Below are 21,199 nucleotides of genomic sequence, written 5' to 3' on the forward strand. Positions count from 1 at the left end.
AGCAAAGCAGCTGTCAACAATTAACTGAACACTCAAAATGGTCAACATATCGCGACAAAAAAATTTAAATTCGAATATACGTAACCTGCGAAAATTCGAAATTGACGATACTTTTTGAACACACCTCATATTATCTGAAAATAAATTTAAGCTGCCGTATATTGAGAAGAAAATATCATTAAAATCAAGTTTCCAGAAACACAATATCCCTAAGTCTACCTGTAACTATCGTAAAAGCTGTCTGCAAAGAAATAGGCTTGTAATTTTAGTTTCTTCTTCTTGATTAACGCAATAACCTCGAGTTTAACAAAACGCGCCAGTCGTTTCCTTCTCGCGCTAACCGGCGCCAGTTAGGCACACCGAGTGAAATTGAATCTGACGGTTTGCTACAGGATAAAATTAATAAAAAAATTAAATTAAACAGAAACGCAATGTACATACATAAAGTATATTTTTATTTAGAAATATATACCAACCTCTCTGGAACGTACATTTGGTAACGTACTGTGCGTCAATACTGTGCGTGCACTTGTACGTGTATATGTGTATGTATACTCGTACATGAGTTACATGGCTAGATAACAATAATCTGTCATTCATTTGGTTCGTTCGTGACATTACATGTAGGGTATTGACATTAAATATAAATTTTTCATGGCCTTTATTGATTTCGCAACAAAGCCAGCCCATAGATTGTGTTACTATTTATCAAGGGTAGTAAAAAATAGCATGAATTAGTTGTAACGAAAATTGTCTAATTATTGATTATTATAACACAGTTTTATTGTTTCGCTGATATTCAATAATTAATCGAAATTAGAAATGATTCACAGACATTCATGAATCTAATAGTCATTCGAAGTTCGCAAGTTCGAACCGTAAATAACTTTCTACTTGATAGCGCTTGCCTGTTGGCAAACATCCGAGTGCGTTTCAGTCAGGAATTCAGCAATAGTGGGGCCGCATACAAATTGCATTAAATGTTGTAAATTGTATTTATACATAAAATAAATGCCATATTCATGAATTGAGTTAATTTCATTCCATTCAATACGAAATGAAGTCTTGAACTAAAAGCCAGTCCTTTAACTTTTTGATATCCGGTGCACTAGCGGAAGGATTATAACTGTGGAATTGCTGTCACTGTGTTAAATAACTGTAGCACTTGGACTTACTAACAAACTTTGACAACTTATTTGTTTCGTATTAAATTTTATAAATTTTTTTATTACCCAAAACCACAAAAATCCAAATTTCAAATTTTGTACAAATTTATGAAAAAAATTCAGTAAATTTTCATCAATCAATCAATCAACTTTCTAATCAGAACTTTTAGAAAAATATCAGGGATCAATTTCATAGCCCAATGAGTTTTGCTATAAAAAAAGGCAGGTTTTAACTGACTCAAAGCTCGCGTTGATTTTTGAAATTTTTTTTTCTCATAGTCTCGAAATATTTTTGAAGTGAAACATCTTAGGCGTCGATGGGCGAGCGAGAATGGAGAGTAAAATTTCAAGGTCATGCAACGTTTTGGGCATTTTCGTTCCGCGAGAGAGAAAAAAGATATAACGTAGAGGAAAAAGAGAGAGAGAGCTATACCTTATATAGGTATATCTCAGATACACTTTAGGCTATTTTTCCTGAGTTTTTCCTTGTGGTTGCAAATTTCTAGTCAGAAATAACGCTGCTTTCTTTTTGGCGTTTGTTTGTTGGTGCAAACTTGTAGGAAATATATTTCTGGTGCCTACTGTCTTGGTGCTTACTGTCTGGAGCGTTTTTTGTCCCAATTTTTTTGGCGTTTTTTTTTTTGGTGCCTACTTTTTGGCACTTATTTCCGTTTTCTGGCTAGTGCTTGTGCGTACCATAAAGTGCTCTCCATTCCGGCGTCGGATTTATTGGTATTGCCTTGCGGTAATTTGTGCCGTTGCTGCGGTCCAGGAATCGCTGCATTTGCGCAGGTGATAAATGCTCGGAGTAGTGCGCATTGGTGCCACGGTTTGTGTCCGGCGTTTACCTACACCGGTCGACCCTTCTCCGTTTTTTGTAAATTTTGTCTATTTGTATTCTCTGCAAATGTTGTGAATTTATTTAGATATATATTCTTTCTCTCTCTCTCTCTCATTCTCTCTCGGGTCTCTCCCTCTTTCTTTGTCTGCCTTAAAAGTTTCACTTCTGCTATGTGTACTACGCTACCCGCTTTTTTCTGAGATTTTCAAGATTCACACTGCTAGAATGCCATTTATCTCATTTCTTCCTTAACTCGACTTAAGCATCTCTTTCATTTTCATATGACCGCTTTTATATAGAATGAGTCAAAACTTACCACAAAAAAGGCTGCCAAATTGCCGAAAAAAAAGGTAAGGTCATTAAATTGGCCAGATAATTCACAACACAAACTGTCCTTGGTCCGCACAAACGATAATATTTTTGCTGTCGTTGCTCGTGTGCACATGAATCCGATAACATCGATTCGCCTCAGAACTCAGCAACTCAACGTTAGCCACACTAGACTGAGGGGAATTCTGTGTGAAGTCCTCATCTTATTCCCTTTCAGGATTCAATTAACTCAGAAATTAAAGGCAGAAATCTCTCGCAGCTATGTTAAAATTACCGTAGAGAAGCGAATGCATTCCGAGCGTCTGACTATTTTTTTTGGTTTTTCGATTAATGGGATTATTCGGCTATTGTGCTTCGAAGTCAACAGCGTTACGGGCAATGAAGAACGTTATAGAGGCATGCCAAATAATTTTGTTTAGCAGTTTAATGAAGAATTGCATGAGGGCGTACTTTGATTACAAGCCATCCCGAAATCGATCTCTGCAATAGTGCGCCACTATGTTCGATACTGATGTAATCAGTTTTTAATGAGATCAGTTGACTTTCTTGCCGCTAGGACTTAATACCGCTAAACTTGTTCTTGCGGGTCGATCGAAAATTGAGGTGCTTAAACAAAACAGTGTCCGCACTATTGCTAAAATGGAGGTTGAAATTTGATATTAAATTGGGTTGCTAGGTCGGGCTACTACATACCCAGTGATGCAAGCCTTTTAATGAAGTTGTATTCGGTAATTATAAATAAATAATTATAAAAATAGTGGGAAGCTTACGCTTCTAGTAAAGAAAGTCATTAAATATTTAGTTTTATAGCATTTTAAACATTAAAAATTTTACATGTCAGATGTCTATGGATTGATATGGCCATGCCTGTCTATCCGTCGAATGAATAACGGGCATGAATTGAGGTATCTCTATGAAATTTTTTAACATATCCCATTATTGATAAAAACTTGATATTTTTAAAGTGCCAGCTAAGTTAAAACCCACATCCATTTTCCATTTAACATTTCAAAAATATACAAATTTTATTATAATTTAGTCAATAATGAGGTGAAATTTCACAGATTTGGTATACAAGATGATTAAAAAATAATAATTTAAATTTGTTTTCGAAAATAGGTGTGAATATTCCTCTTTAAAGCACCGCGATACCCAGCTCAACTTTTAACACCAAATAATGAGTGAAAAAGCGAATGCACAAAACCTTTAAAAACCACACAGCTTAAATTTTAATCTTTAAGGTGCTCTGCTGCACCAGTGGCATACAGCGAAATGGTGCTTGGCTTTCAGTTGAAATCGTACAGCTGTCGGCGTACGAACCAAAATACCTGCTATCGCTTAACGCAACAAACGTGGGGAAATAATTTCGCTATGCATGAAAAGTTAGAAGATATTTTGGAAACTAAGTGAAAATAATCGCACATATAAAAAATTAAATCGAGCGTACATTAATAATAATTTCGATTAATTTGCCACAATGCTGGATTTTATAACAAAAATTGAAGTTGGAAAAAGCAACAAGCCAACATTAGTTGCAGCGTATAACAAAAATAAAGCGCTACGAATATGCGCAAAATGGCATCTGAGTGGTAAATAACGGAAATAAAAAAACATATAAATTACGAAAGAAGAAAAATTGTGTTAAAAATGATTGGTTTCTTCTGTTTTTTAAATTTTGTACAATTATTCGTAGTATATAATTAAAATTCGCGCTGTCATGAATAGGTGCGAAGCAGTAAGAAAATCTATGGAAAAAATTCAGAAAAAAAAACAAATTTTAGGGTGATCCTCATTTTCCATGCAAAATGGCCTATAATAAAAAATACGCTATATTAACACTTTTTTTTTTGACATCTGAAAAGTCGCGCATATTAAAAAAAATGGATATTTGTCTCCACAGGACAAGAGGTCAACCTGATAAGGTTGTCTGGCAAATTAACTTTTATCGGCCACAATGAGATGAGATGTTGATTAATCGGAGAAGTGCACGTGTTAACTATAAAAATAATCGTTGCTTAGAAACAATACTAAGGCAGAGGCTGGAATTGTCGGACCACATTCCAAAAAAGCAATTGCAATGGGAAAAACCACTTCCATTTTCCAGGCGGAGGTCCACGCCTTAGAACTGTGTGCCAAAGAATATCTACGGAGAGGCACGTGCGGTGCCAATATTTACATTCTCTCTGGCAATCAAGAAGCTCTCAAATCGCTGGTTTTAAAATCCTCAACACCTTAGCATCAAGAAACTTTGTTACCTTGATGTGGGTTCCGGGACATGAGGGGAACGAAGGAAATGAAATTGCGGACACTTTAATGAAAAAGGGGGGCAAACCCTCCCTTCATAGGTCCTAAACTTTTTGCGGGGTATATAACAGCTTCAAAAGTGCCTTTCTACGTGAGCAGAAACAACGAGGCATACTCGATTACTGGAGAGTTCAAACGGGCATGCGGCAATCGCAAAAAATCATAGATCTAGAACGGTAGAAATTAAGCCTACAGCAGTTTTACGATTTATTAATAGCCTAAAACTGTTCGAGTAGGCTACATGGCTGCCCAATAGATCTATTCAGGCCGCAGTGCTCAAACAGCCAATCAATAGTAATAATGTCTGAAAACTGACTTACTCCAAGAACGATGGAGTACAAGAGTGAAAGTGGGAAATGTAGTTTGAAGTGAGAAAAATAGAGTAACGTGACCAAATTCTATAGGAAATGTAAGTGAGAACTAAGAAGAGTGTGTCAAAATAGTTGTTTGTAAAAAAAAAACAACTGGGATTCCGTCCAAGGATGATAAATTACCAGGTTTGGCCATATGGCTGAGAACCGGTTAACGGTTTGATGTTGAGTATACCTCTGCATTCTGTACATCGTGAGTTACGTCGGCTCCACACAACCTTCGTAAAGAGCTTCCCATCAAACTTAAATTCAGGCTTCCGGACCACTGTAGTGTTTTCCAAGCGGAGGTATCCGCAATTAATAAAGCAGTGGATTGGTTGCTTACCTCGCCAATTACCGTTAAGGAAGTAAATATTTACTCCGATAGCCAAGCGGCAATTAGGGCCTTGGGCTCGTTGTTTGTGCGTTCGAGATTGGTCGGGGAATGTCTGGCTTCTCTCTCGATTGCATCCAAATACTTCGACATCAGGCGCATTTGGGTTCCCGGTCACAGCGGCATAGAGTGTAACTTCTGGGCTGATAAGCTGGATAGACAGGGAACTTTGGAGACGGTGTCGTCGCGAAATGAGAGGATTGGGGTTCCCTTAAGAACCTGTGGTCTGCGCCTGGAAATATGGGCCTCGAGTCAACTCAGCGAGTGCTGGGCTAGTGCGCAAACGTACAAGGTCGCGAGATCCTTCTGGTCACGGGTACATCGGGGACGCTCGAGGGAACTCCTGCGTCCTCAAGTCCGTTCTGCAGAAGCCGTCTTAAGGACGAGATTGAAGTAGCGTGGTACACATAACAGAAGTGAAACTTTCAAGGCAGACAAAGAAAGAGGGAGAGACCCGAGAGAGAATGAGAGAGAGAGAGAAAGAGAAAGAATATATATCTAAATAAATTTAAAACATTTGCAGAGAATACAAGTAGACAAAATTTACAAAAAACGGAGAAGGGTCGACCGGTGTAGGTTAACGCCGGACACAAACCGTGGCAACAACGCGCACTACTCCGAGCGTTTATCACCCGCACAAGTGCAGCGATTCCAGAACCGCAGCATCAGCATAAATTACCGCAAGGCAATACCAATAAATCCGACGCCGGAATGGATAGTATTTTATAGTATGCACAAGCACTAGCCACGAAACGGAAATAAGCGCCAAAAAGTCGGCACCAAAAACAAAAACGCAAAAAAAATTGGGACCAAAAAACGCCCCAAACAGTAGGCACCAAGGAAATATAATGCCAAAAAGTGGGCACCAAAAATATATTTCCTACAAGTTTGCACCAACATACAAGCGCCAAAAAGTAGGCAGTGTTATTTCTCACTAGAAATTAGCAACCACAAGGAAAAACTCAGGAAAAATAGCCTAAAGTGTATCTGAGATATATATGTATAAGGTATAGCTCTCTCTCACATTTTCCTCTACGTTATATCTTTTCTCTCTCTCGCGGAACGAAAATGCCCAAAACGTTGCATGACCTTGAAATTTTACTGTCCATTCTCGCTCGTGCATCGACGCCTAAGAAGTTTCACAAAAATCAGGCACAAGAGAGCTACATACACAAATATTTGATAGATACTTTAACATTGTCATCAGAGAGAGCTGCTTGCTGACATAGTTGCAGCAAGTGATCAGAAACATTTAGTATCTAAGCTTATCGATCGTTGAGAAAAGGCGATAAGAATAAAAGGTCGCTTTGAAAAAAGTAACAGTACTTGGTTTGATGGTGAATTCAAGTTACCTGTCACCTGTCGCCTTCGTCTAACCCATCTAACGGTTGACCCAGAAAGCGTGCCTTGTCTCGCTATCTGCTGTGGCCATAAATGCTAATTTATGGTTTTTATTTTGGCATCTCGTTCGCTATTGCTACCAGTCGGTTCGCGAAACTTCCTAGTTCGGAACACTGCCCTCCGCTTAAATCTGATCGTCCCGATTATAGGTACACCAAATTCTTCGATCCAAATAGGACCAATCTCTCTAGGTGAACTATGTTGACTTCCCCCTGTCCCACAGCCTCCCTCCACCTGAGTTCGTCTTAGGTTGGCTGGATGGTTCTTCTGATTGCTTGGCCCTCAGACTGTCATCAACTTCAACACATAGTCGAATGCGTTTGGCAGGTAGCGCAGATTCGTTTTCTTCACCAGGGGCGCGACTATCGTCTTTCACTAACTTAATAGCGCTTCTACGGTCTGCATCATCGGCATTATCATCATTCTCTGGGTCATCAAGTGCATCAGCATTCTCTTCACAAATGCTGTCTGTACCTATTTGCTCGATGGCTTGTGTATCTGGTAGCCAATTGCAGACTGCTGCAATTACCATTGGTTTCATCGCCGGCATCCGAAGACTTTGATTTTGCTTCGTCATTCTTTTGTAAAGTAGTAGATTTATCGTTTTCAAATTTGTTGCAAGCATTATCCGAGTTGTCGGATTGTAAATCAGATTTGGCGGCTTCTGACACATTTTTATCCATTTTCGATTCAATTGTGATTTCGCTGCTATCTTCAGACTCTTTTTGATTTTATTTCGTCGGTGGTGCCTTCCATTTGCTAGCATCCGTGACGTCTACTTTCTCAACAACATCTTACTTTGTGTTTTCTACATCAGTTTTCTTCTTCTCAGATAACGTCTCGCCTTTTTCAAGCTTTTCTCCATCATTAGATTCCTCTTCGTTTTCTGTTCGATTACTTACTGCAGTGCTGCTCAGTGTTTCATTTGTCCCTTTCAATTGTTGTTGTGCCGTCATATGTGTCTTCTCTGCTTCTACAAGTATAATTAGTAGTTTATGCCATCCTCGATCCTTCCTCGAACCTTATTCATGGATATTTCGCAATTTTACCTATAAGAAGCGCGAAACAAATATTATAGGCGATACCAATTACATCATTCCAGAAAGAGTTCTCGTTGAACAACTAACGAAAAATAAAGATAAATACTCACTATTTTATAATTAAATTTTTTATTTATCATTTTCGACTTTTCAATTTTCAAACGTTTTTTATAGTCAAGTTTAATGTTAAATTCATTAAAAAGTCCATAAAAACATACGCACAAATTATTAATTATTATCACTTAAACAGAGTTTAATATTTTTGAGACAGCCAGACCGTTTCAGTCCCGTCATATCGACACATGCAGAAATCACAAAATATTAAAAAATAGTTAGCATGGGAAGAATTCATATGACACATTTCCAATTAAAAGTCACCCTCTAAGTCTTTTTTCCTTTTAGCTGGGAGGAGGCTCAAATTTCTTATCTCGAACTAAGAGAGAGCACCTTACTACACACATTACAACCACTTTTACTTGGCTCTAAACAACTCCAACTTGTTGCATGCCATAACCCGTCAATTGCATACTACAGACAAACCTCGACAACACGAACGCCTATAAAGTTTCCATATCACGGAGAAAATTAAGTGGTAATAGGCTTTAAAGAGCAAAAGAAAATAAACAGGGCTTTGGAGGATTGATAATAGCGAGGATAATAGTGAATAATTCATACCCAGACGCTTTTCTTTTGTTTGAATTTGCATATCTAATACAGCTGCGAGGATTGATAATAGCGAGGATAATAGTGAATAATTCATACCCAGACCGATTACTCGCAAAGTCAATGTAAAGATTGCAGTGCAGAAAATCTTGAGTTGGTGCAAACAATTGCTCAAAACAATTTGGCATGGCCAGTAAAGAAGTGGAGGAGCATCCAAATTAATCAAAAATTGTCCTCAAAGCTGTTTCCAATATAAATATTAAATATACCTACATACAAATAGGAGGTATGAGGCGCCTCCTAATGCGGTCTATAACACAGAGTTCACTACAAAAACTTTAAAAGTTGTTGTAACAACCTAAACATTGCTCATACATGCTTAGGAAGTGCTGTTGGAGTTGCAATCCTTGGCCGGATGTAAATCTGTAAAATGCTCCAGTAATTTATTTGCTGCAATTGTAATTTATTACTGAAGTTATGGAGGTTTGACTGTATACAAACAATCATACATTTGCTATTATACACTTGCGATAGCATCGACGTGAATGTAGGTCAATTCGATTACTTCTAAGGCTTCCTCGCCCATGCAAAATATTCGCTAACTGGCCTGTCAGTTGTTGCTGTGCCAGCAGTCAACCGTTGGCAGCACAATCTGATTCACCGGTAACACTCATTCTTGCTGCGAACATAGAAATGAGGCAAAAAACAGCACAACCAACACGTAATTCATTTAGACGTCCATCCAGGATGGATATTACACACGAACATACATTTATAAATGGTGATAACAAACTTACTGACTTTGAATGCTGTGTTAAAATTATTTTTCAACAAGATTTCCTATCTTTCTATTATTATTTATCTTTCTTTTGCAGGCATTCTGCACAACCTATTCGAAGGTCTTATCGATAAGGATGAGACTGTGCGCACGGCCATCAAAAGTTCCCTCATCAAGATTTTGGAAACACATCCGGCGCGCGCTACCGACATACTTGTGGACTATCGAGAAAGAAACCCTAAACTGCCGGAACAAACAGTCATCACATTGCTAAAGTGAGTTGAATTTTTTGTGAACAAGTTTGCCGTTGACATAAAATTTAAGTCATGGAATGCCATATGGAAAAGAAAAAATTAAATATAGCCAACCCTCAACCAGTCTCCACTCTCGTTAAGATTCGTGCAGCTCCGATTTGTCCAGGTTGACGGCAAATGAGGAGCTGGCTTAAGTGTTAGGCAGTAGTGAAAATAAAAGAAAGATAAATAACTGCAAGAAAAGGCGCCAATCCTTTCACCTCTCTGGTGCCAGATGACGTAATTAGTCCTCCAAACCCGGAGTAGACCTTCCTCGCTTGCTTTTACCAGCCCTAAATATCGCATTGAATATATTCAGAGCTAGAGCACTAAACCAAAGCCTTTGTAGAGCTTACACAGCTTAGCATTCCCTTTACGAATCGCTCCACAAATCTTTCGCGAAACTTGCTCTCAAACAATCCAAAAACCACCTCATCGGACGGGGTGCAACTGAAGTAACAGTCATTGTCCAAATAGGGGCAAACATGCCTCTAATTGGTTCTGAGCCTTTCTATGGACTTACAGAAGGTCACATTAACGAAGTGGGAGGAGAATAAATTCGTTGAACTCTAGCTAAATTCTGTGTGTGTATTTGGTAAACTCAACCGAACGACGACTGCTTTACGGTGGTGCTAGCCGCTTTATATACTGATAAAATTCATCAGGCTTTTAATATCAATGCCTGCAATATCAGCAGGCGCAGCAAAGAGATGGCAGCCAAGATGTTTAAATCTTCAGGGCAGTGAAGGAGAAAGAGCTGAGATGATTCGACCTCATCCTCCATGCCACTGATGCAAAAAGGAATCGAAGTATTGCCGAGCCGCACTGCATGTATACCTCGCAGGTAGTCGAAGGGATCCCAATCCTCTCGTTTCGCGGGGTAACTACCTCACAGGTCCTTCCTATCTAGCCAGCGCATCTGTCTCACAGTTTCCTGCAATGTCTATATGGTCAGATACCCTGATGAGCCCTATTTCAAAGAATTCGGATGCAATGAAAAGTGAAGTCAGGTATTCCCCAACCAGTTTCAAATACACAATCATCAATCCCAGGGCTCTGATTGTCGCTCGCCTGTCGGAGTAGATATTAACCTCCGTGACAGTTATTACACAAGTGAGCAGCCAAGCAGCTGCTTTTTTAATCACCGCTACCTCTGTAGTGGTCCGTTAACCTGAACTTGAGTCTGATGGAGAGCTCCTTGCAGAATACTCCTCCGCCAACCCAGGTTCACCAGGCTCTGCCTTCGAATACTGCACCGCGTACACATTCCCCTTAAAGGAATGTGAGTGGAGAAGCAGGAGTGTGCATTAATCAGTAGTCCTAAGGACAGTTGAGTGTCCGTAATTGAAGTAAAGCTTGTAGCCTGAGCCTCTCAATGTGATTGCGGCACGTGTAGCCGCAGCGTTGCCTGCAGTGTCTACAGGTACAACCTTTGCATCCATAAAAAGCTATTTTTGTCTTCCTCATTCTCTCCTCAATGTTGGTCTTCCATGTTAGCTTACTGTCAAAGATTAGACCTAGGTACTTCACCTTGTCACAGAGCACCAACGAAGCACCCCCTATTGAGGAGCGTTGAGCTCTGGGTATTTTCCCCTTCCTTTTGAATAGGACGAGCTCCGTCTTGAGTAGATTCACCGATAGGCTGCAATCCGCCGCCCAATTAAAAACTACTTTCAGATATCCCTGCATCAAATCGTACAGGGTATCTAAAAATTTTCATCTAACAATTAGTGCCACGTCGTCCGCGTACGGAACCATCCTGCAGCCCCTTCTCACCAGCTTCTCCAGCAAGTTCGGGTAATATAGTACCTACTGTTGTGTGAACGATAGTTTGGCTGTTATTGTTGTTGTACCTGCTAAACATTCCCCATAAATTTTTGCTGCTGGAGTAACAAACCTTGGCCGTATATTAACCGGGTCGCTCCGATAACTATCGTGGAGATGACGATGGACTCTGATGGTACAGCCCAGAAAATGATCGATTTATTTAAACAAATTTTGATCGGCTCAAAGGATTCTTTTATACCCTAGTTTTTTGTTTTAGATTCTGACAAAGTTGATGAGCAGATGTTTCATCTTTGAGACTAAATTTTTTGAATATGGAGAAGAATTAGCTCTCAGGATCGTTGTAGCTTATAGTTGGGAGCTCAAACCACGTCCAGTTTCCCATCTAACCAAAACGAGCTACTGCAGCATAAACTCATGCGACGAAGAACAGTCTTTAAATTGATGTACCTTATCGGATTGGTCGGTGACTTAGGCAACGATCATTTCCTGCCCAGTGCTAAACATTACTACCAGCCATGCAACTATTACCAAATCTGTCGCCTTTATCTGAGAAAGTGAGGAGGCGTTGCATTCATTTTTTCCGTGTAGTAAACTAAATGCCATCAGATATTGATAATGGTGATTAAGTTTACAAATTCCTATTCGAATGGGTTTACTACGTTCATCCTTTTTTATGGATTTATCTAACAAAAGGTGGTGATGCATTTATCATTTCACTTTCAGAGCCATCGAACGAGTAGTCAACTCAGATACAGCCGTACCCTCAGAGGCGAGTAAGAAGCTGATAACATTAGCCATAGCGGAGCTGACGCGTTCATCCGAACATCAGCCACACATCCAAGATCATGCACTGACCATTTTAGTGGCAATTGGCCGCAAAGAATGCAATGCGGTTATGGAAGCATTGATGGCCAACACCAAAGAGGGAGCTGTCGCACATTTCATGGTAATGCAGTGTTTGGGAGCTATGGCCACGGCAAATGTCGCTGGTGTTGTGCCTTTCATCAAACCGATACTCGCGACCATACTGCCGAATCTGGGTGGCATCAAACACGACCACATCAAGCAAGCACACGCATATGGTTGGTCTGGGTAAATTATTTTCCGCTTTATATAACTAAACTTTTTTCTTGCCTCTAGCTATTGGCCACTTCAGTGAAGCACTACTGGAACACTCATCTACACATGGTGCTGCTGCTGCCGCCACAGCTGCAGCAAGCACCACTAATGGCGAATTGCCACCTACCTCGACAGCGCCAGCCGAAACTACAGATGTTACAACTGATTGTGCTACCGAAATTTCGGTTGCTTACGATGTACTTTTCAATCAATGGCTGAATTCGCGTGAACCCAAAGTATGCGTCGAAATATTGCAAGCACTCTCTTCGATGTATCCACTGTTGCCTGTCGACAAGATACAGGATCAATCACCACGCCTAATACCACAAATACTGGCGCTATATCGTCGCTCGATTGAGCGAAACTCTGTGACGCAATTTCTCTCGTCGGTGTTGAAAACAAATATCACATTGCAACCGTCGGTGTTGGACACAGTGGCCGAACCATTAATATCAAATCTCTTCGATTTGGTTTGTGTATTCCCAGACTACGAAAAACCACAGACTGTGAAGGGCCATTATGAAGTGCTACGTTGCTTTCACCTGCTCTCGGGCATTTATGCAGTGAAGATTGTGGACACTTTGTTGATACACTTGCGCAACAACAGCGAACGCGACCGTATCAAATCGCTTCTGATACTCACCCATCTGATGAATACGTCCACGGCGCAAATTGAAGATAAAATTCACGGTTTCTTAGAGTGTATCAAATCGATGATCGTAACAGAGAAGAGCATCAAAATGAAGATGACTTTGCTGAAGACCATAGTGGCGTTATCGCAAAAGGGTTTTATCAAAGAGAAAGAGTTCGTTTGGTTTGTGATACGCTACAGTTGTAAATACACAAAGGTGAATCAAGAGCACGGATCACTAGAGGAGCACGCCAACTTTGTGCTTTCCTGTGAGAACTCGCTCTTTATGCTCTCCTCCACTGCTGGCACAATGGATGAGCTGTTGAAGCGTGAACTGCTGAACTATTTTGTATTACTGGACTACACGGATGTATGCTCGAATTTGGCTAAATGCCTGGCTAGCCTCTTCTCCAAGTCGCCGAGCATCGAATATGAAATTGCGGCTGATGATGAGGGCGACGAAAAGAGAGAGGGCGCTGGTGAGGAACAAGGCAAAGAAATTGGCCAATCTAATATTAAGAGCGGCAAAATAATTGTACCATGTCCGGAGTCAATATTTGGAAGATGTCTAGCTCTTTTGGGCCACTCTGTTAAACGCTCCTCCAACATATTGTCATTCCTAAAATACTACTATCCACATTTGAACCCCGAACTAAATACGCTGTGGGATAAACGCATACCCGATCTATTGCTGCACATCAATAAAGAGCCGGTTTTTTCACGCAAATTAATTGAATTCATCACCGAAACGGTGGAATACTTGAATGCGCATGATGAAAACTTCGCTGAACGGCTGGTTAACAAAATGTCCGATCAATTGAATCTATACCCCATAAATACGCCGCACACCGAATTTGTCGTGCCTACTTTGTCGATCGAGCGCGGCATGTTGTTGAAATCGCTCGCATTGGCGCTGTGCTTTGTCACTGAATTGCAAACCATAAATGCTAAAATCGATATGATCATCAACTCGGCACGACAAGAGAAACTCGACAAGCATGTGAAGCATGCGGAATATGAACAAAAAATTGCACCATGTGCCGTGGCGTTGGGCTATATTTCACGCAAGCATTTGACCCATTTAATTAAAAAATTAGCCGAATTGGCACATATTGGCGGTCGAAAGCACTCGACAGGTTTCTTCAGCAATTTGCACTTTATCAAAGACACACACAAAGAGCAGGAGATGTACAAGACGAATTTATTAGTTATCAAATCATTCGGCCACATATTGGACGAATCGGATCCCGTGCAGTCGTTGCAGAACCTCGACGATACAATACTTAATTTTCTCATTCTGCAATTGACCGGCACTAAAGATCAGACAATTATGTCGGCTATCCTTAAGACTCTACTTAGCATCTGTAATCAAATAATTGCGACGAAGGAGCAACTAACCGCGCCGCTCAAGTATCGTAAGCAGATAATGGAGGCGGTATTTAGCATACCAATCGAGGCGCCATTCAACGATCTACCGCTACTGCCAACCATTTTAAAACTGGGCACCGATTTTATACGCATTGGTAGGAAATTTTACTAACTTTAACTCATCATTCTTGGAGACTAAACAATTTTTTTATTAAAACTATTGTATTTTTTTTATTTGTTTATACACTTTTTTTAACATTTTTGTTTTCTTTACAATAATTTTTTTTTTTATTATTTAGAAAACTTTTTTAAAATTTTTGGTTTCTTTCTATTTATTTATTTTATTATTTAGAAATTTCTTTGTTCCAAAAGTTACAAAACTCTTGAAAATTATCCCTTTCTGTCTTCTATAGTTCGTTGATTGACTACTCTTTAAGCAATTTTCGTTTAACTTTTGCAGGTGGCGTTGATACCACAGAGTCGGTCGATGGTAGTGTTATATTCGAAATTGCTTGTAAAAATTTCTTCTCATGCGCACAGCATTTAAAAATCAAATTTGATTCACCCGAGGAAGACGAGCGTAACAGTTTTCTGGCAAAACATTTAAATGAATCTTTGCCGGAATTAAATGCCCTAGCTAAAGCTATCACTGAAACGGATCCATCACCTTCTACACTTGATCTAATCATTTCGATTTTAGAGTCGTGGACAAGGGACAAAAACTCAGAGGTCCGCATTTGCGCTTCACACGTCTTCAATAACGCTCTGGATGTGTATATAAAGACGATGAAAATTGGCTGTGAGGCGCCTTCAAAGTTCAATCAAACTGGTCAAATGTTGGGTAAAATTGTTCCGCGTTGTATAGACTCGAACGGCACAGTGCGCCAAGTATCGGTGGATATTTTACAAAAGACGCTCGAAATATCGTGTATTTATGAGACCCTCACCATTGCCGACAGCGAAACCGATTGGGTCAAGGAGATCGAATTGGTGAAGGAGCAAATCATTACGGATGATCCAAAGATGATTTACCATTTGGCCGGTGAAATAGCTAAAGTAATATCTTTGCGCATGTCCAATTTTCAGTATTTACAGTTTTGGTAAGTGGCAAAAATCGAATTAGATTCATTATATAAGAATTTATTAATCTAGAACACTTATTTATATGAAACTGTAGAGCACAATGCGCTTGTCTGATGACTTTTTTTCTGGGGAATACGCTCTCACTTGGTGGGAATTCTTATTTGATGTCCACTGAAAAGCTCGAACTCAAAGCCTGCTGCCGGTTACAAGATTGCCAGCTTGGCTACGGTAATCACCGCAAGAAATTAAGTAATGGGGTTGTTGTTGTTGTTGTTGTAGCAGTAACTTTGCCCTCTCAGTATAGTGTAACTAATCACCGGTCGTCTTCGTCTAGCTCATCTAACGGTAGGCCCACGAAACTTGCTGTTTCGACCGGTTGGGTCCAGAGGGAGAGGGGTGGTAGATGAGTGGGTTTAGAGGGACATGTGAAAAGGTGGTTAGTGTCGTGCGAGGTGCTTTCACATGCGGGACATATATTAAGGGGTCAATACTGGAGAAGTAGAACGTAATTGTGCCAGTGTTATGCGGGTCTCACGGGGAAGCTGGAGCTCTTCATCTGCTATAGGTGGTGGTTGGAAGGTGGTGATGGTCTCCCGATAAATGTCGTTTATTGTCTGTCTAAACACTGTCTGGTCCAGTAGATGTCTGTTCATTTTGTTCTGGATCTCGTCGGCGTAATTGACGAAATGTCTATTGACGTGCCTGGAAGGCGGCTCTGGCTCAAGCAAGTGCCTGCAAGGGTGAAACCTGCGGTAGCACCAAAGCAGAAACTGTTTGCTAAGTATTTTTTTGTGCTCCTTTACTGGGGGCATATGTGCCTCGTTGTGAAGGGGTTGAAGATGGGATATCAGGAGGCAACCCGTCGCTGTCCGAATAGCAGTGTTTTAGTAAGTCTGGAGCTTTATCCACTGCTTGTCAATAGTTCCAGGCGACCAGATAGGCGCAGCATAGTTTAGAACCGGCCGGCCCATTGCTTTAAATGTCGATAGCAACATTTCTTTGTCTTTGCCCCAAGTACTGCCGGCAAGCGATTTGAGGACCTTGTTGCTATCTTGGACTTTAGTGGCAATTGCGATTGTGTGCGCAGAGAGGAATCTCCAACTTTCCCCCACAAAGTCCACGGCGACCCTCTTTATCACCTGGACAAAGGAGGTCAAACTGCAACTCAAGGTAAAAGTCGATGACACACCAATTCCGACTGCTAACAATTCAAAAATTTTGGGTGTAACCTTTAACAGTTTGCGCTCCTCCTCTGCGCACAAAACCGCAATTGCCACTAAAGTCCAAAATCGATCTAATGGTCGAAATGCATAGCTTTCTACATATCTCTCTGTTCATCTATAATTGGCGCTTCCACCCTTTTTGGGTGTTTGACCGAGCTGCTCCTCCGAGCGTCTTGACGTTTTGCATAAATGGAGGAACCTATGGTCTTAAACCGACTCCGAGTGATAGATTTTTTGTGGGGAACTTTTTCATGAAAGAAATACACTCGGAGGTTTGCCATTGCCTGCCGAGGGGCGACCGCTATCATCATCATTTTGCTAGAGTAGGATATTCGAACCTACACACTTCCGAATGGTAGTCACGCACCAAAGCATTCGGCTACGGCGGCCGCCATATCTATCTATCTATCTAATGTAAAAACGACTGTAGTTCCACTCTAGCGTATCTTGGCCCATTTCTTCTTCCTTTGAAAACAGATGTCCAGTAGAATTTATCATTCGCCAAATTATTCTTCGGGACGTCAAGTTGCCAATGATCATGAAATTGTCTCTTTACTAAAACTAAAATATTTAAGATGTTTTTTTATGCATTTCCTATAATTTAATTATTGTTGTAATTTTTATCTTTAATAGCAAAACTCTTCTGCAAGGGCTACGTGATCCAGAGCAAAGTTCCTCAATTGGCGCTTCGGTGGTGTTGAAATTTTTCGTACAACACAAAGGCTCAGAGCTGTTCCACGCCATTCCGGATCTCGTCAAAGAGAGTTTAAGTGTAAGTTTTGAGGTTTAAGTAACATTTTTGAAATATTAATAAAGTATGAATTTTAGGCTGTTCGAGATTGTGAAATAAATCGCGCGCGCTCTGGTGTACTAAAAGCGCTCGTCGCGCTTACAAAACATCACCCTAAGTTGGTATGCTTTGAAATGCTGACTCAGCCTTTGCCGTACGAAAAGTATGTAATTTCGTAGTTTTCTTTTATTTTTCACAATTTTTTTATTTTTTTTTTTTATTTTTTTTTTTTTGTTTTGTTTTATTACAACATAAGTCCTCTTTACACTTTCACAGCAACATCGTCGAATACTGGCACCTTGTCGCCAGTGATGCTGAACTAACAGGCGCACTCCTGGACAATTTCTTACAAATATTAAGTTCTTCGTGTCTGTACGAACCAAATGAAGCGCCGGCAACTGATCGCCAAAAGATTGCCAGCATACAACCATTCGCTATTTTCTGTGCTCTAAAAGAAATAATGCCGTGCAAGGATATCAAAGAGGTGCGGAGCGTCCACTTTCTGCCAAAATACATTTGTTTTTAATAACTATTTTCCGCATTACCCTTCACAGGAATTGTATAAGAAATTCCCCGAACTCTTCACTATGATGTTAACCTCCTTGGCCACTTACACAAACTTAGCACCGCCCATGCAAACAGGTAACCAACGCAGCAGTTCACCCACTCATTCGGGCAACAACGCCTCTACCAGTTCACTCTCCACTGTCGCCTCGACGACCAAATCGAGGTTTGGTTTTGTGCCGAACAAAGATCTGATTAAACTGAATCCCTGTCAAATCGTGTTGGACACCTTTCAAGCATTCCTTGGCAATCTGGAAATGGAACAAATCGCCACAGTGCTTACAGTGCATACCCAATTGGCCAGCAGCACCGATCTGAAAAACTTTATCGAACTGCTGACACCAACAGCAATTGGCCTCGTGAACCAGTTGCAAATCTCGTCGAGCATTATGAAGCAGGTCGTTACCGCACTTAGCAAATATGTCTCTTCACCATATGATGGCCAGCGTATTGCGGCAGTGGGCTTGTTTTCACGTCTAGTGCCGCTGAAGCCGTGCGGCGAAATCTCTTCAGTTATTATGTTGCACCTAAGTTCGGCGCTGAGCGATCCAAATGCCGTAGTGCGCGGCTTAAGCATACAAGGTTTCGGGTATGTGGGTAATCTGACTGAACATGACATTGAAAAGTATACGGAAACAGCGGTCACTGCGTTGCTGAAGGGCATCGATGATACCGTTAGGTGAGTTCACATTGTAACTGTCAAGCTTTCTACCGATTCGTTTTTTTTTTTTTTAATTTTTTTGGATTTTTGCTTTGTAGCGACTGTCTCATAAATATCCCATTGGAAAGCATGCGCGGTTTAGCGCGCATTCTGCAAACATTGCCCAGCGATCGTCTGGAATCATTTCATGTCTCGTTAGCAATACGTATTAGGCCATTTTTCGGCAGCTATTCCATCGAGATACGTGAAGCGTCCATTATTCTCTTTGGCGATCTGTGTGAATCGAAGAAAGCGCATGATAAGGATGGCAGCATGTCGCCGAACTCCTCCTCGACAGAGGCGCTGCGCGAGCAGTTAATCGCGAATCTCTTTCCGATTTTGCTGCACTTGAGCGAGGGTGAAGCGACAATAATAAGAGTGAGTTGGAGTATTTGTATTGTATCAGCTCTTTCTGAATTTTATTGAAACTTTTCCAGGCATGCAAGGGTACTTTACGAAAGGTTTGTGGCTTATTGAATGCTCCAAAAGTGAACGAAATGGCACAGCGTCACCTAATCGATCACGGCCAGTTGAACTATGGTGTTTTTATAGTGGATTTTGTTAAGCTAATCGTACGCAACCCATATCTACCTTTTGTGAAGTGCTTTGTAACTTTGCTTTTTTGATTTCAGGCTATGGACTTACCGGATCATATACAAGATTTCATTGACTCTGCAATACCGAAGTTACGTAGCCAATGGGCAGAGGTGCGGGGCAGTGCTGCGATAGTTATAGGTAAATTGCATACTTTTTTTTATACTTATGTCTTGCCATAAATTCTGTGACAAATTTTACAATGCATACGGCGAGAACAAATACGCAGAAAAAAATACGCTAGCAATTGTGGTGTCAGGCGAGCTGCTGTAATTGCCCACTACTCTAGTGGGGGCGTCGTCGTTTAGAGTGCTGAATGTCGAATCGTCTATCTGCTCTGCCAATAGCTGTCCCCTACGATCATGTGGCAGGCTTGAATGCCAAAGATCGTGATGCGCATTAAGGTCACCTGCTACCAATCCGTTTTCACCCCTGATGCGTACCAATATCAGGGTGATATCCTGCCGGTGACAAGGGGGTATATAAAAATTAGAAATTTCAAGCTCGGCATCGCCTGACCGGACAGCTATTACTTGACATACTAAGGTGCTGTCCCTGCGGTCATCAATGAGACAATACTGCACTGTATGGTGGACTATGAACGCTAGGCCACCACCCTCGTCTCGCTCGCGGTCCTTTCTGTGCACCTTGTAGCCGTCTCTGATGATCAGGGAGGAGCTAGCGTGCATTTTTGTCTCTTGGACCGCAGCTATCTTGATACCATGTCGGCTCATGAAGTCGACTATCTCGTCAATCTTACTCGTAAGTCCGTTTTGCTTTTGTTCGTATGCATTGTTTACTCATATTTTCTACTCAGTTTCGTGGCAAAATTCGCTTAACAATGGAGTGGGAAGCTAAGGAAAATCGCGCTGCAGTGATAGCATTACAAAATTGGGGTAAAAGTGCCAGTGAGATTTACGAATTGCTGAAAAAACTTAATATTTCGAGAATTTTTGCTTACCGCACACGATTAATCTTTTCTCGCAAACGTCTGAAGTGACATACAGAAAAAGAAGTGGGGGTTCTCGCTGGGTTCGAACCAGTGCAGCCACAAAAGCCACTCGAGAAAGAGTTCTTAGAAATCCCTTTAGAAATCATGTCCGGGGAAATGAGTGTATGGACCATATCCATGTCAAGATTATTTGGAGATGATCTCCATACGAAAGTCTTCCGTCGCTCAACTGGTTGTCTTTTGACAACGCGCCTGAAAAAAATTAGATTCGTCAGATGGAAGCAGCTTCTTCGGTGGCACGCGGTTAACGGTCATGAAAATATTATTTCCACAGATGAGGAAATTTTCACTGTTGAAGAAATTTTTAATAAGCAAAACTTCAAAATCTATGCTAAAACTTCTAAAGACGTAAAATATGTTGTTCCAAGGGTTCAGCGTGGCCACCATCCAGCCTCCGTAATGTTTTAGTGGGAAGTGTCTTGTAAAGGCGTTACATCTCTTCATTTCTGCGAAGAAGGGGTTAATAAGACCGGGGCAAAAGTGTACTAGGAAAAGGTCTAAGAAGGCGTGGTGAAGTAGTTGAGCAGTATTCTCTGCAATGGAGGGCGTTGTATCTTCCAGCAAGATTCCGCTCCAGCCCATAAGGCAAAAACCACCCAGCAGTGGCTAAAAAACCACATTCCTGGGTTCAAAGCCGCAGAAGATTGGCAGATCTAAATCCATTGGACCACAGTTTGTGGTCAGAATTGGAGAACATAGTTTGTCGAAGACCTCACAGAAATTTGGGGAGCCTTAAACAATCTTTGGTTAGAGCAGCGACGTCAATT

General features: G+C 40.9%; 1 protein-coding gene across 2 annotated transcripts in view; it reads left to right on the plus strand.

Moving 5' to 3' along the window:
• LOC128858008 (maestro heat-like repeat-containing protein family member 1) overlaps positions 1 to 21,199 on the plus strand; it is a 39,695-nt gene that overhangs the window by 15,369 nt on the left and 3,127 nt on the right. The window contains exons 1-12 of one of the 2 annotated variants that reach the window (XM_054093902.1): positions 3,800 to 3,926; positions 9,365 to 9,542; positions 12,072 to 12,430; positions 12,489 to 14,621; positions 14,927 to 15,566; positions 17,406 to 17,544; positions 17,601 to 17,725; positions 17,839 to 18,046; positions 18,117 to 18,805; positions 18,886 to 19,204; positions 19,264 to 19,398; positions 19,459 to 19,561. In XM_054093902.1, coding sequence (XP_053949877.1) covers positions 3,815 to 3,926; positions 9,365 to 9,542; positions 12,072 to 12,430; positions 12,489 to 14,621; positions 14,927 to 15,566; positions 17,406 to 17,544; positions 17,601 to 17,725; positions 17,839 to 18,046; positions 18,117 to 18,805; positions 18,886 to 19,204; positions 19,264 to 19,398; positions 19,459 to 19,561 — 5,140 coding nt within the window. In that variant the 5' untranslated portion in view covers positions 3,800 to 3,814. Of the gene's footprint in view, positions 1 to 3,799; positions 3,927 to 9,364; positions 9,543 to 12,071; positions 12,431 to 12,488; positions 14,622 to 14,926; positions 15,567 to 17,405; positions 17,545 to 17,600; positions 17,726 to 17,838; positions 18,047 to 18,116; positions 18,806 to 18,885; positions 19,205 to 19,263; positions 19,399 to 19,458; positions 19,562 to 21,199 lie in introns of those variants that run through there. The other variant, XM_054093903.1, reaches the window with a different exon arrangement.

This window comes from Anastrepha ludens, chromosome 3, assembly GCF_028408465.1.
Source record: "Anastrepha ludens isolate Willacy chromosome 3, idAnaLude1.1, whole genome shotgun sequence".
Taxonomy (NCBI): Eukaryota; Metazoa; Arthropoda; class Insecta; order Diptera; family Tephritidae; genus Anastrepha; species Anastrepha ludens.